The 16,397-nt window shown below is 49.7% G+C and overlaps 2 protein-coding genes across 2 annotated transcripts in view; one reads left to right on the top strand and one right to left on the bottom strand.

The window, feature by feature from the left end:
- Positions 1–658, bottom strand: part of LOC130115388 (cytoplasmic dynein 2 heavy chain 1) — a 360,238-nt gene extending 359,580 nt beyond the window's left edge. The window contains exon 1 of the mRNA XM_056283019.1: positions 576–658. The gene's annotated coding sequence lies outside the window, so the exon portion shown is untranslated. The remainder of the gene's footprint in view (positions 1–575) is intronic.
- A 3,163-nt stretch (positions 659–3,821) lies between these two features.
- LOC130115268 (CD276 antigen) overlaps positions 3,822–16,397 on the top strand; it is a 33,922-nt gene continuing 21,346 nt past the window's right edge. The window contains exon 1 of the mRNA XM_056282881.1: positions 3,822–4,040. Within this exon, the coding sequence (XP_056138856.1) occupies positions 3,822–4,040 (219 nt within the window). The remainder of the gene's footprint in view (positions 4,041–16,397) is intronic.

Raw genomic sequence — 16,397 nt, 5'->3', positions numbered from 1 at the left:
ATTTGAGCACGTCTGTAGGCACACAAATCTCGTTTCAACCGCTGCCATATGTAGCAGGAGTCACGGGTTAATCGCTGAAACTGAATGTAAAACGAATATTGAACGCCATGCTATTCTTACTGCTTTACATGTTTTATTAAATAGGTGACCGAGAACTGGCCATTCGCGACCGCGAGATTAGCTCTGTGGTCATTAATGAAATCACCACCATCCTTACAACCTTGAGTGCAGTCTTCATACTCAATCGTCGCTAAGCAGCTGCTAGCTACCTCTACGCTGCACTAGTACGCCGCTGGCAACCTCGCCGTGAATTCGCCGGGCTTATCGCAAGTTGTTTTCGTGAGTCGGCACACGAAAGGCCAGTATGACGTAAGAAAAATGAGCAAAATCCTTGGGCGTATTACGAATAATGATGCAACGGCTAAACCAAGCTAACGTCAACTAGCGCTATAGAGTTTGATAGCTAGCTTAAACTCGCTCCCCGTTTCTGTGTGAGCTCGCGGGTCAGTCCGCTAGCTAAGACTCACTTTAACGTCTACATATTGGTTAGTTGACGAGGACACTTGTGCTCCTACCGTTTTGCCGGAGGACGTAGTTACGTAATAATCTAGCTGGCAGATACGGGGATGTTTTCGCTAGCAACGCATGGGTTGCGCTATTAGCTACAGAGCCGCTCTTCAGAGGAAGGACCGTATGCTGCCGTAGTTGCTAGGTAGCGACGACGTAGCAAGACGTACGAATTCAACGTAACTGAATGGACGTAATCGTCAGACCGAAGACGTTCTGGCGATGGAGAATCTTCAGTCAGAGCGGGCTGTGAGCTCAGCTTCGAGATAATCAATGTTTATTTAACCAACCAGTTTTCTTAGCAAAGCTTAAATATGTCCAAGGGAAATGTTGATAGGACTCGTGTCCTGCTCCTATCCCACTGACACCTTTAAGCCAGGATAAAATGTGAGTAAATTTCCCCATTTTCCTTCCAAGACTACAAAGATGGTCGTATATAAGATATTCTTCTACACAGATTTCTGTCCAGTGCATCTCGGTCTAGGTTTAGTTAGTCTAATGTTATTGTGTTGTGTTACTGTGCACCACTGACAACAACTTCTGAGAAATTTTGCAATTCTCATTCAATTCAATTCAATTCAATTGATTGTGATTAAAAACAATGTGCAGGCACATGTTAGAAATTAAATGAGGGCTGTGGCTTCACCAAACAGTGGAAGACAGACACAGACAAACACAGCACACACAGTATAAGATATATACACACATGAAGACCAAAAGCTAAAAATAAGTTAAAAAAGAGGAAGAGTACAAAATATTTACGAATATCTACAGACATTCAGTGGGTGGTCAGGTTCAAGTGAGCAACAGCTGTGGCAAGAAGCTGTTTTTGAGCCTGGTAGTGCGGGCTCTAAGGCTCCAGTAGCGCCTCCCAGAGCGGAGGGAGGAGAACAGTCCATGGTTGGGGTGGGTGGGATCTTTGCTGATGCTCAGATCCCTTCGAAGGCAGCATTTGTGATAAATGTCTTTTATGGCTCGGAGCTGGGTACCAGTGATATGCTGGGCCACCTTGACAACCCGCTGCAGAGCTCTCTGGTCTACTGAGGTGCAGTTGCCATACCACACTGAGATGCAGCTGGTCAAAATGCTCTCTATGGTACAGTGGCAGAAGTTGGTGAAAATTCTGGGGCCTGGGTGTTTGATATCCAGGAAAGTTCCTCGCTGATGTGGATTGATGTGTATGGGGGAGTGGCTGCAGCTTCTAGACCTCCTGAAGTCCACAATCAGCTCCTTCATCTTCTGCACATTGAGGACAAGATTGTTGGTAGTACGCCATGATGTGAGGTGCTGAATATCGTCCCTGTAGGCCGTCTCGTCATTGTTGGTGATACGGACAATGACTGTGGTGTCATCTGCAAACTTAACTATAACATTTGAAGGGCGAGTTGGCAGGCAGTCGTGGGTAAAGAGGGAGAAAAGGAGGGGGCTCAGAACACAGCCTTGAGGGGCACCTGTGCTGAGGGTCAGGGTGGAGGAGGTGTGGTCACGTAACCTAACAGACTGAGGTCTGTTGGTCAGGAAGTCCAGAGTCCAGTTACAGAAGGAGGGGTTGAGGCCAAGGGAGAAGAGTTTGGTGGTTAGTTTGGTGGGGATGATAGTGTTGAAGGCAGAGCTATAATCTATAAACAGCAGCCGGATGTATGTGTTGTTAAGTTCAAGGTGGGTCAGAGCAAAGTGCAGGGCAGTGGCAATGGCATCCTCAGTAGACCTTTTGGGATGGTAGGCGAACTGATGTGGGTTGAATGTAGGGGGGATAATGTTGTTGATGTAGTCTTTGTCAGAGGAGCCAATTGCACCTTTTGTTAGATTCTCACCTGTCATATCAAGGACAGAGTCTACACAGAGCCTGTTCTGGATTTTATGGCATTTTGTAACAGGCCTGGCTTCTTGTGCTGTATTTTGTTACTCATAATGATGAGTAGCCTATGTCTTGATGATAACAAAAAGTTGAAGCGGTTCATCTGGACACAACGTTTGAGCGTTGAACGTTGAGAGAGAAACAGGCTTCTGATAAGTCTAGCTGATTAGGGGACAGGGCCTGTTTATTAGCCCAACTGCAATAGAGAAGAAACTGTTCTTGTGGCATAAGGTTCTGGTTCTGATGGGCCTCGGCCTCTTGCCAGAGGGCAGAATCTCAAAAAGTTTGGTGTCCAGGGGTCGGCAATAATCTTTCCTGCCCACCTCAAGGTCCTGGAGGCATACAGGTCCTGGAGAGATGGGAGGCGGCAGCCGGTAACCTTCTCTGCTGAGCGAATGATGCACTGCAAGACTGCCCTGGTCCCTGGTGGTGGCAGCAGTGTACCACACAGTGATGGAGGAGGTTAGGATGGACTCAGTGATAGAGATATAGGAATTCTCCATCACTTTCTGTGGTAGGTTGAATTTCTTCAGCTGCTGTGCTTTATTGATGAGGGAGCTGATGTTTAGTTCCCACTTGAAGTCCTGAGTGATGGTGCTGCCCAGGAAATGGAATGACTCAACAGTAGTAACTGGGGAGTCACACGGAGGGGGGCAGGGCTGGGTTTCCCCTGAAATCCACCACCATCGCCACTGTCTTCAGGGGTTTAGATCCAGGTTGTTCTGGCTGCACCAGGAAACCAGGTGGTCAACCTCCCATCTGTAAGGAGACTCGTCACCTTTAGATATGAGTCAGATGATGGTGGTGTTGTCTGCAAACATCAGGAGCTTGACAGATTGATGTCTGGAGGTGTAGCCATTGGTGTAAAGAAAGGAGAGCAGTGGGGAAGTGGGGACAGGATGCAGCTGGAGGTGTAGCCATTGGTGTAAAGCAAGAAGAGCAGTGGGGACAGGATGCAGTTTGGGGGGGGGGCACTGGTGCTGATGATCCGAGGGTCTGAGACATGCTTCTCCATCTTCACATGCTGACTCCTGTTGGTCAGAAAGTCAGTGATCCACCTGCAGATGGAGTTAGGCACATGGAGCTTGGAGACTTTGTCCTGGAGGAGAGCAGCATTGATTGTCTTGAATGTGGAACTGAAGTCCACAAACAGCATTCGGGTGTGGGTACCAGGAGAGTCTAGGTGAAGGAAGATGGAGTGGACAGCCATGTTGACTCCATCATCTGTTGACCTGTTGGCTTTGTATGCAAACTGTAGTGGATCCAGGGGGAGTGGTGGACTTGAGGTGGGACAGCACAAGGCGTTCAAAAGTCTTCATCACTACAGAGGTCAGAGCTGTACAGGTCTAGTTATTTAGGCCTGTGAGCCATGTTTGTTTTTTTGGAGACAGGGATAATGGAGGCTTTGAGGCAGGCTAGCACCCTGCAGTCCTCCAAGGAGGTGTCTGTGAACACTGGAGGCAGCTGGTCTGCACAGTGTTTAAAGCTTGAGGGGGAGACAGCATTTGGACCAGCTGCCTTGGGGGGGTTCTGTCTTCTGAGCAGCCTGTTAACATCCCTCTCCTGCATCAAGAGAGAAGGTGTGGTAGGGGGGAGTGGCGTGCTCAAGCTGAGAGTTGGGTGGAGATGTTGATCTACTAACTGTGTCTAGTAAAGACACTGAGGATCTTGAACTACAGTGGGGACCTCCTCTGGCTGCAGCATAATTGTTTTATGAGACTTAACATTTCCCTTTTCTGAGATACTGTAATGGCAGAAAGCTGCAAGTTGATAGTAGAAAATCCCCTTGGTGTTTTAAAGTGATCTGTTCTTTGGACCCATGATCAGTGTCCTCCCACAGAAAATACTAGGTCCTCTTCGACTTGGTTTCACGGCTGTGTGAGTCATTGTCTTGTGTGTGTGTGTGTGTGTGTGTGTGTGTGTGTGTGTGTGTGTGTGTGTGTGTGTGTGTGTGTGTGTGTGTGTGTGTGTGTGTGTGTGTGTGTGAGTGAGTGTATGTGTGTGTGTGTCATTTTTGTACATTGATGTGCTATGTGGTTGTTTTTTTTCTTTCATTTTTTATATCTGTTTGCATCCAAATATCAGATAGTTAAAGTACTAAATTTCCAAATTGCTGTTCACTCTTTTATAAGGACTGTGTATGTGTCTGTCTGTCTGTCTTATTGCCATTCTGTCTTTGTACGTGTATGCATTTTTTAATCCAAGCAATCAAATATGTTGTCAGTCATTGCCTTTGATATACTATATTGTGAGGACCATAGAATGATAAATCCTTTTTGTATTGTCTTTCCATCCATGTTGTATGATTATGATGATGATCCATCCTTCTTGTATGATTATTAGTTGGGACTATGATGATCACCAGCCCAAGGTGAGGTACATGCGAATGTTGTACATTTGTTGCATGAACGTTATTGTTGTAGAAGCAGTAGCAGTGTTGAGTCAGTTAGAAATAGAGGTTGATATAGTGTTAGAAGTACTGTTAGTATTGTGGAAATAGCCGTAATAGTGTTTCAGTCGTAAATATTGCAGCAGTAGTATTGGGGTATTCAAGTAGTAGTGGTGTTGCTGTAGCCAGTAGTGTTAGGGAAGTAGAAGCAAGAGTAAAAGTGTTGCAGTGTTAGTGTATTAGAAATAGCACTGGGACTGTTGGTGTAATAGAAATACTAGTAGTAATAGTGTTGCTGTAGGATTGTTAGTTTAGCAGAAATAGGAATAATTCTGTTGCAGTAGTAGTATTAATGCAATAGAAATAGTTGTACTAGTGCCACAGCAGTAGTTGGTATAATAGAAATGGTAGTGATAATAGTGTTGCAGTACTGTTAGTGTAGTAGAATTACTCATAGTAGTAGTCGATATCACAGTAACAAGTGTGAGACTGAGAGCACCGATCAAAGTAGCTAAATTCACATTGCTAGGCTGGTACAAGATCATTATTTCTATTTCAGTCAGCCAACAATTACCTCTTTTAGCTATGCTTTATGCTATGTCACTGGTCAGAGAGATGGAGCTGTGTGTGTGTGTGTGTGTGTGTGTGTGTGTGTGTGTGTGTGTGTGTGTGTGTGTGTGTGTGTGTGTGTGTGTGTGTGTGTATATGAGAGAGAGAGGGGGGGGGCGAGGTGAGGCTGGTCTGGAGATAACGGGACATTTTCTGGTATTGCCTGTGTTTGGAATCCCAAAATGAACAGACAGCAAGCAGGCTTTGTCTATGTGTCTATTACCCCCTTCAGTGTGAAGCGCTTTGGGGGTCTAGAAAAGCTATATAAATGTAATGATGATGATGATGATTATTGTTGTTGTTGTTGTATACAGTCCAGCAAAGCTATATCATCCCCTGAGTTGATTGTTGCGCGCCCACTTTGTAAACAAGCAGTCACAGACAAAGGCACCGGCACTGATATTAGAGTCCCTGTGTGTACAGGCACACGTCAGCTCCTTTATGTTGCACATTTTGTAAACAAAAAATCGGCATTGTTTTTTCCGAGGTTTGTCAGAGACGTTTAAATCTAGCATTCTTCCAATGCAAGACATGAAGCCTAGATAATCCGGCTACTTGAGACCAGCGATAATATGCACCATATTCCAACATGCCACATATCACTTAAAACCTGTTTAGATCATGTATAGCTCCACATCTGTCAAGCAAGTGTGAGAGAAGGTATAGCTGCCTCTTTCCCAGAGGTTATGGAGGAAGTAACTATAGGGGTGGGCAGTAAGGTTAAGAAGTTTGGTGCAAACTAAGATCATACAAGAGATGAAATAGATCGGCAGCTAAGTGTTTAGGTAATCCACTGCTAACCCATTTCTATGTCCGCTTGCAGTGAAACCAGCACCAGGCAGAGGCACAACGGGCTCCTCCAAAGAGAGGACATTTTGTTCGGTGGCTGTGTTTTTGGTCTTTCTAATAAGCAGCCGTTGTGCCAGAAGACACTGCGCCGGCGCTTGGTCCATCCAGTAGCTTAAGAACCTGCCAAGAGGAAAACGTAGCGGTCTATTCCGTTGCCTACCAACACGGGGATCGCCGGTTCGAACCCCCGCGTCACCTCTGGCTGTGCATAACTGTAGTCCACTGACTTCCGGTTTCTACTGCAGCGGTCATACCAGTTTCCGGTTTGTTGGCGCGTGCTGTTGACAATGGCGTGTTTTTCGTGATGCCTGTAAGACTTACCATGGATAGATGTCATCAACATGCACAGAACTGTCGACAAACTTTCTCCTGCGCCTACCTGCAAACGGGTGAAAAGTTTCAAGTTGTACATATCAACTTTTCACCCGTTTGCTGGTAGGCGTAGGAGAAAGTTTGTCGACAGTTTTGTGCATGCTGTTGACATTTATCCGTGGTAAATCTTGCAGGCATCTCGAAATACACGCCATTGTCAATAGGCTCGGCGCATTAACGTTGCGCTGCGGAACTTCCGGGTGTGTCAGTTTGCATAAGAACTTCCTGTACAACCGCACGCTTACGTCCTACTGAATCATTAGTTAGCCGCTAATTTATCCGCCCGAATGGCGGCCCGGGTAGCGTGGCGGTCTGTTCCGTTGCCTACCAACACGGGGGTCGGCGGTTCGAATTCCCATGTTACTTCCGGCTTTGTCGGGCGTGTCTGCGGGGCGTGATTTTTTTCGTACCGGGAACTCTGCCTCTGATTGGCTAGTACTCGTTGCCTCCGTTGGTTAGGTTGGTTAAGGTTAGGGTGGGGTTATAGATAGGGTTAGCCAATCAGAGATAGGGTAGGGGCGGGTCTTCCCGGAATCTAGGTGGCCAATCAGAGGCAGAGTTCCCGGAAAACGGGTACGAAAAAAAATCACGCGTCTGCACGGGTGGGAAGCCTGATGTGACGAGTATAGGGCAGGGGTGGCTAACCAAGTGCCATGGGGAGTATGCAGGTTTTCATTCCAGCCGGACTCCACACCAGGGGATTTCACTGATTAGCTTCAACCAAAGAGGAAGAATGTATCAGTGAAATCACCTGGTGCGGAGTAGGGTTGGAATGAAAACCTGCATACACATGGTTCTCCATGGCACATGCTTAGCCACCGCTGGTATAGATAGGGTAATTGGTTAAGAACAATTCGATAGAGAGAAAAAAAAAGAGGGGGTTTAAAAAAAATATCCATCCGAAATCAATTTCCTCCGAAAAATCAATGAATCAAAAAGGAGGCGTTCAAGTATCAACGCCGTGAATCAGGCTCCACTGAGCACTGCTGTGTGTCACAACTGATGCTCAGAGCTCTGCCCACTCGGTGTGCACAAGGCGAGAGGTCACAGCCTCACACCCTGCCCCCCCTCCCCTCCCCTCCCCTCCCCTCCCCGGTTGGCCGTGTCTGCACTAGCGCGTCCTCTGGTCGGTCGGGGCGCCTGTTCGGGGGAGGAGGGGGAACTGGGGGGGATGGCGTGATCCTCCCACGCGCTACGTCCCCCTGGCGAAACCCCTCGGGCGAAAAGAAGCGGCTGGTGACTCCACGTGTATGGGAGGAGGAATGTGGTAGTCTGCAGCCCTCCCCGGATCGGTAGAGAGGGTGGAGCAGTGACCGGGACGGCTTGGAAGAGTGGGGGTAAATAGTTAAGTACGATTGGGGAGAAAAATTGGCGAGGGGGGGGTGAAACAACTACATCTGCATGTATATACTGGAGTCCTTCTGGAAACCATTTCTGTGGAGTACACATTTTTGAATTAAAAAAAAAAAAAAAAACAAACACTTCCTTTAACTGGGAAACACTTTCCGTAAAAAGTAACAGACAGACCTGATTTAAAAGGTCTGAACACAGTCCCTCATCAGTCAATTTAACAACACACATACAAAATAGTAAGTTTGGACACTGTTTCCCCGTCACCCTCTGCGCTCCCCCTTCCTTGTTGTGGTCAAACAACAAACTCAGACGTTATTATGTGTATTGTAGCGAATTCGGGGGGCAGTCTGAGATACCGTCTCCACAACCGGGACGCGAACCCGTATCCCCTGCGCCGCAAGCGACAACGTTGACCAGTCGACTAAAGGGTCCGATCCGTTAGTCAAGGACCAACGTGTCTACTTATCCATGCACGTTACAATATGCTGATGAACTCACACTAAGGAGAAGTCAAGTCGATTTGATTTGCATAGCCCAATATCTTGCCTCAGGGGGCTTTACAACAACACAACATCCAGACACACGCCAAACAATTTCTTAATACCTTTATATCATGCATCTGGGATGGGGTTTTACATTTCTGCCACGGGGAGGATGATGGGAAAAGCTGGGTGACGTTTTTGATAAAGATGTATAGTATAATCTTCACCCTCCACTTCTCACTCCCCCCCCCCAACAGTGGGGGGGGGGCTTTCCAGAGGTAAATAAAAAATAAATACAGTAGCTCACATTCTGGCAAAGGTCAGAGCTATGCAAAAAAACAAAAAACAAACAATGTATTTAAATAAATAAAAACTCCACAATGTTAAAGGCGGTTGTGGTGCTCCAAAAAAAACAAAAACGTAGCAGCACCCTCAAAGTGTATGAGTGACAGACGTAAAAAAAAAAAGATCTCTGCAGTCTCTCATAAAAGATACGTTACATTTTATCCCACCTTTCGACCATGACGTTGCACGTTCGGATTTGCAAATTAGCATAATCATATGTGTGTTACCCCCCGGCCGGCTGATAAGCAGCGAGCACAGGAAACAGCCCCGTTCTGTTGTGACTAATGCCATTGGTTTGACATTGTGATATGACTCACAAGGGGCTGGACCCTTCCCTATTCAATAATAGAGGAACTTTCGGTCTGCCGTCATATGTTGTACAGCGGCTGACAGTGGCGGCACAATGGTAAGAGCGAGCGTGTTCTGTTTGTCATTTGTTTGTTTTGTTTTGTTTTTTGCTCTCACAATTTGATTATGATACCGGTCACTGACAATTGGATTATTTTAGGATGATCTGGCGTTGGAGGGAGTTTGTTGCGGATGTCAAGTTATTTTCAAGCTGTGAACTTGCTCTGAACCCACAGCAGGATCCATTGTCCGGGCATGTTCTGGTGGCGTATGCGCGCGCGCGTGCGTGCGCAGGTGTCGACGGTTGTTTTGCTGAAAGGGGCCCACGTGGATGACGGCTGTGGCTTTGGCGATCAAATTGAGGTGTGGTATGCACGATTCCCGGCGCGCCCCACACTGTGTAAATAAGGCAGTTTACACGTTTCCCCCCTGCGTACACATTCCTCGTGCAAAATGACTGGCAAAAAGAAAAGGGAAAATCGTTGGGCTTGTGTCACGCCACAGCAACCTTAAAAATGAAGACTAGTTTCTTTAAGTAAAGCTAATACAGACCGACGTGATGTGAAGCTGCGGGGGAGATTGGACAGATGCTAGCCTGTATCAAAGGAAACGATCCCGACTCAGCCGGTCCTTTATAAGTTGATCGTGCCCCCCCCGTACGGAATGATAGAGGACTCGTTAGTCAGTGGCACAGCGTATTTCACCCCAAAGTGCAGGTTCGTGCGTATCAAGTTAGCACTTTGGCTGGGAAATGTGCGAGCTGGGGTTCTGCTGTATTTGCAGTCAAATTGGTGGGTTTACTGGTGCGACCGACGGGCCCCTCTTACTTCGTCAAATATGTGATTTTCCTTGGAAGTCATACCGCTGCAGACGAGAGTTGGGTAATGTGTCGGCCTGAATAATAAGGGGAATCGCCCTTTTTTTTGCAGTGGCTTCTAGTTATGACCGTCGCCGGTTCTGCGAAGTCGGTTCAAGTCTTGGTTCGGCTCAGTTCGCTGAAAACATCCGAGTCCCACCACACACGACCGCAGATGAAAGTGTGCTTCGTCATTTGCCATCGCTTCTCTCATTTTCAAAACAATCTCTTCTTTGCACTGCGATCTCGTTTCGCTTGGTCGCCCTTTCACCCCCCGCCTCCGCCGCCGCCGCCTCCGCCGCCTCCGTCTTGCTACGCGCACGCGCAGAGGCAAGGCGGCGCGTTTTCCGCCACTGTGCACGTGTGCGCCCGATCAGATACAGTTGGTTTCGGTCGGCGTGTTTTTATGTATTCATTTGACCTGACAAACCTCGTGTACTGGGAGCCGATGAATCATAAAAACCTTCCCGGCGTGGGGAAAGTACCAAGGCACGCACTTTATCCCTGCTACTAAGTAGGCTTGTTCACATTACGGCTTGTAGCAGCACAACTGGTTGGACGGGAGAAAACACACCAGTGTTTTTTTTTTGTGTTTTTTTTTTTTTTTTACTCACAACTCGAGAAAGTGACTAATACCCTAACCCCATAAAAACCATGGCTTCTCTCTCGGATAGTGGGCACTGCGCAGTCCAAGGCTGCGGGACTTTCCTCCAGACTTACCGGAAACCTCAAGGTGTGTCCCGCTTAAAGAGGAACCTGTCCTATCCGCGCTATTTTTCCCCAGTTTCAAGGGATTTTAGAGGCTGGCGTTTTAGAGATTCCGAGTAGCCTGTTTAAAAAAAAAAAAAAAAAACAACTTTTTTTTCTTTTTTTAAAGTTACTGTTTTTGCATGTGACCAGCAGAAGTCGCCGTCTGTTTCTGCGGAAATGGGTCTCCGGGGTGGATTCATCGCGTACTACCTAACCCCACTGATACCGCGCCAGAATGAGCTCTCTGAAGTTCGCCCCGCCGCAGCAAAAGCAGACAGAAACCAACCTCTGTTTTTGTTATGATGACGTAATCCACGCGACGCTTTCGAACCCCGCGCTAGTTTTGAGGAGGTGAGACGGCGTGACTCTTTCTTTCACTTCGCCTTCATCGACAGCCCAACTCCTGGAAGTGTTCTTGTGTTGTAAAGCTTAAATCGCGTCACTATATAGGGGTTCAACGTCAGCGTAGATCACAGACACAAATGCCAACTATTTATACACGACGCGCCGCTCACAGGCCCACAACCCTTTCCTTCAAAATTGAGCAAAACTTTGAGGTCAGCCCTTTCACTTCCTCCGCTGACACATAAACATATATGTCAGAGATAATGGGAGAAAACAACATTCTTCCTGTTCGGTATCCCACATGGTAATTTAGAGCAGCTCTTTTAGATATAATAATGATTAATATGTCCACCACAAATACATTTTATTTGTGGGCGCCTTTCAGGGCATTCAAGGACACCTTACAGAACACAGTAAAAAAAACAAAAACAAGCAGCGCTGTATCAAACAGCGTAAAATCAAAACAAAGCAGGGCAGACAATAAAAAGTTAATATAACGGGTAAGTATAAAATCATCATCTGCACAAAACTCAATCGTAATAATCAACAATGAGACATGCAACATCATGTCACAGAGACATATGATGGAAACCTTTGCCAGTGCCGTCTGTATTCACAAATAACTTCGGGTTGCCAGGTCATATATATATGATCTGTTGTGAATTAAGGGGGCAGCCGGGACGCGAACCCGTATCCCCCACAGCGCAAGCGACAACGTTAACCAGTCGACTTAAGGGTCAGTCGAGGGCCAACGTGTCTACTTAGCCATGCACGTTACTATATATATATATATATATATATATATATATATATATATGTGTGTGTGTGTGTGTGTGTGTGTATATATATGTATATACATACATGTATGTGTGTGTATATATATATATATGTATATGTATGTGTATATATATATATATATATATATATATATATATATATATATATATATATATATATATATATATATATATTGTGGTGACCCACATCTATATAACTAGAGACATTCACCTAAGAGAGAATGCACTTCCGCTTCCGGAGCAGAGAGTTCAGTGTCGTTGTCGAATATATGACATGTAAAGTTGGAGCTAGTAAACTACCTCGACTACGTCTACTCTCACGTCTCCTGTCTCGTTGTTTTCTAACTCCACATTGGTGACCCCGACGTGATCGAACAACTAATACGAGTATGTCTGACAACGACGACGCCGGTGCTAACAACATGGCTATTGCTAACGCTAGCATTTACACCGCTACTGTGAAGCTACCCGACTTTTGGCAGCATAATCCACGGCCGTGGTTTCAACATGTGGAAGCCCAGTTCCAGCTGAGAGGGATAACGCAGGATGCAACGCAGTACTTCCACGTAGTGGCGGCGTTAGACGCATCGACAACGGCGCGAGCAATGACACTGTTGGAAGCTCCGCCAGCTGCTGGCAAGTACGATGCTATAAAGACATTCCTCCTGAAACTATTTGAACTGTCGGAGCTGGAGAAGGCAGACCGTTTACTGTCCCCGAATGGCCTCGGCGACGGCAAACCGTCTGATTTAATGGAAAAAATGCTGTCTGTGCTGGGATCGGCTGATCCGGCCTTTCTTTTCACACACATTTTTCTGAGGCAGCTCCCCGCACCTGTACGCACAGCACTGGCCAGTTCTCCTCTCGCCGCCTCCAAGGACTACCGTTCTCTGGCTGCTGAAGCAGACAGGGTTTTCCTGGCCAACCGGCAACAGTTTGTGCATGTCCTGCTACCCCACCAGACCGCCCCACCACCACCTGTGTACGACTATATGGACACCGCGGCTGCGGTGACAGCCCGCCGCCAACCTGACGACGGGCTCTGTTATTACCATGCCAGGTTTGGGGCAAAAGCAAAACGGTGTCGCAAACCCTGCAGTTACAGGGTTCAGGGAAACGCCAAGGCCGGCGCTCGTTAACGGCTATGGGCGCCGGCCGTGACTGCAAGCTGTTGTTCATCAGAGACTCCTTGTCGGGCCGGCGGCTGCTGGTTGACTCTGGCGCTCAACGCAGCATACTACCAGCACAAGCTGTGGACACGATGACCGACAGTCACGGCCCCCAGATGGACGCCGCCAACGGCACGTCCATTCGGACGTACGGTATCAGACATGTGGACGTGTGTTTTGGCGGCCGACGTTTCGGCTGGGACTTTGTGATGGCTGCTGTATCCACCCCGCTCCTAGGTGCGGATTTCCTCTGTGCTTTCAACCTGCTGGTGGATGTTAAAAACTGTCGCGTGATTGATGCCGTCTCTTTTGCGTCATACCCCTGCACGCTTGGGGGCGCTGGAGCGCTGTGCCTCGCTAACACACTCTCCACCGGGGATCCATACCAACGCCTGCTCGCAAATTTCCCCGAGCTGACCACACCCACCTTCTCCTCGGCGGTGGCCAAGCACGGCGTGGAACATCATATCACCACAGTGGGGCCCCCAGTTTACGCCCGGCCCCGACGCCTCGACTCGGCCAAGCTCGCAATAGCCAGGGAGGAGTTTTCGACTATGGAGCGCCTCGGCATTGTCCGCCGTTCTGACAGCCCGTGGGCTTCCCCTCTTCACATGGTTACTAAGGCCAACGGGGGTTGGCGCCCGTGCGGGGACTACCGTCGCCTAAACAATGCCACGACCCCCGACCGGTACCCCATGCCGCACATACAAGATTTCTCTACCCACCTGGCGGGCGCTGCCATCTATTCCAAAATCGACTTAGTGCGGGGGTATCACCAAGTGCCGGTCCACCCACTGGATGTCCCAAAAACGGCTGTCATCACACCCTTTGGGCTCTTTGAGTTTTTACGTATGCCTTTCGGCCTTAAAGGGGCGGCGCAGACGTTTCAGCGCCTTATGGATTCTGTGCTCCGTGACATGCCATTTTTGTTTGTGTACTTAGACGACATCCTCGTGGCCAGCGCGTCGGCGGAGGAACACATGACGCACCTCAGACAGCTGTTCGACAGGCTCAGCGAACACGGCCTCATCATCAACCCAGCTAAGTGTCAGTTCGGGGAGTCGTCCATCACCTTCCTCGGGTACCACATCACTCCACAGGGGGCCGTTCCCCTCCCTGCCAGGGTTGAGGCTGTCACCATGTTCCCCCGCCCCCGCACTGTACAGTCGCTGCAGGAATTCCTGGGCATGGTGAACTTTTATAACCGTTTCCTGCCCCGTGCCGCCCACATCATGCGTCCCCTGTATGAGGCCCTGCGGGGTAAGAAGTCTAAGGACGAGCTGGACTGGTCTTCGGGGATGGACGAGGCTTTTGTGGCCGCCAAGACCGCGCTGGCCAACGCTGCGCTGCTAGCTCACCCGTCGCCTGCCGCCCCCATAGCCCTTACAACGGATGCCTCCGACTACGCCGTGGGGGCCGTGTGTGAGCAGTGGGTGGGGGGGGGGCTGGCAGCCGTTGGCGTTCTTCAGTAAACAACTCCGTGAGAGCGAGCGCAAATACAGCACCTTTGATAGGGAACTACTGGGTCTCTTCCTCGCAACCAGACACTTTAGGTTCCTATTGGAGGGCCGACAGTTCACCGCTTTCGTGGACCACAAACCGCTGACGTTCTGTATGGCCAAAACCTCAGAACCGTGGTCTGGGCGTCAGCAGCGTCATCTCGCGGCGGTTTCCGAGTTTACCACGGACATACAACACGTGTCGGGCAAGGATAACTCCGTCGCCGACTGCCTTTCACGGGCGGTTGTTAATGCCGTTCACTTGGGACTCGACTACGCCGCTATGGCAGCGGACCAAGCCAAGGACGCGACCGTTCAAGACTACCGGTCGACCCCTACGGCGCTACGGCTGGAGGACGTGACGTTCGACGCGGCCAACACCACCCTCCTCTGTGACATCTCCACCGGTCAACCGCGCCCCCTGGTGCCTACTTCCTGGCGGCGCCGAGTTTTCGACACCGTCCACGGCCTTTCCCACCCGGGAGTGAAGGCCTCGACCAAATTGGTGAGCGTCAAGTTTGTTTGGCCTGGGCTCCGTAAGGATGTTAGAGCCTGGGCCGGCTCTTGTGTGGCGTGCCAACGCGCCAAGGTGCACCGCCATACCAAGGCCCCTTTGGCGCCGTTTGTGGTTCCAGAGAGGCGGTTTGACCACGTCAATGTTGACCTGGTGGGTCCCCTGCCCCCCTCCCGTGGTTATACGTTCCTCCTCACTATTGTGGACAGGGCCACCAGGTGGCCAGAGGCTATTCCCTTGTCCTCCACGACGGCAGCAGAGGTAGCACGGGCGTTCATCGGCTGCTGGGTGGCCCGTTTCGGCACACCGGGTGACATCACGAGCGACCGGGGCTCCCAGTTTACCTCGGAGCTCTGGACGGCGGTCGCTGAGCACCTGGGGATGAAGATCCACCGCACTACGGCGTACAACCCGCAGAGCAACGGACTTTGTGAGCGGTTCCATCGGGACATGAAAGCCGCTCTGCGAGCAAGCCTCACTGGCTGCGACTGGATGGACCGGCTCCCATGGGTCATGCTCGGCCTGCGTTCGGCCCCGAAGGAAGACCTCCAGACCTCCTCCGCTGAGCTGGTGTATGGCCAGCCCCTGCGAGTTCCGGGGGAGTTTCTTCCGGATGCTACGACTCCCTGGTCGGCCGCCTCTCACCTCAGTGCGTCCCGGAGCGCTGCCGGTGCCTTCGCTCCCGTTCCGATGTCTCAGCACTGCCTCCCCCGGTCCTACGTCCCCAAGGATCTGCCATCGGCGAGGTACGTCTTCATTAGGCACGACAGCCATCGGTCCCCGCTGCAGCCCCCATACGACGGGCCCTTCCGCGTCCTGGAGGCGGGGGATAAGAACTTTGTGGTGGACATGGGGGGCAGGCCGGAGCGGGTCGCTATAGACCGTCTCAAGCCTGCTCACTTGGACATTGGGGAGCCAATGCAATTGGCCCTACCCCCGCGGCGGGGACGCCCTCCTAGGTCGGCCCCGGCACCTGCCTCTGTTCCTGCTTCGGCCCCGCCTATGGCCCGGGTTTCGGCCCCATCTGTTTCCCCTCCTGTGAAGCGCAGCCGTTATGGCCGCAGGGTCCACCCCCCGACTCGTCACTTGTTTTCCCCGTGACTTTGCACTATGTCATTGACTGTTCTGTCGTAGAGTCTATTTTTATGTTCATGAGTTGCGCTTTTGCTGTTTTGCATTGTTTTGTGTAGGTGAATTCTGGGGGGGCCTGTGTGGTGACCCACATCTATATAACTAGAGACATTCACCTGAGAGAGAATGCACTTCCGCTTCCGGAGCAGAGAGTTCAGTGTCGT

The sequence above is a fragment of the Lampris incognitus genome, chromosome 7 (genome assembly GCF_029633865.1).
Source record: "Lampris incognitus isolate fLamInc1 chromosome 7, fLamInc1.hap2, whole genome shotgun sequence".
Lineage (NCBI taxonomy): Eukaryota > Metazoa > Chordata > Actinopteri > Lampriformes > Lampridae > Lampris > Lampris incognitus.
This window is presented reverse-complemented; position numbering and strand designations above follow the sequence as displayed.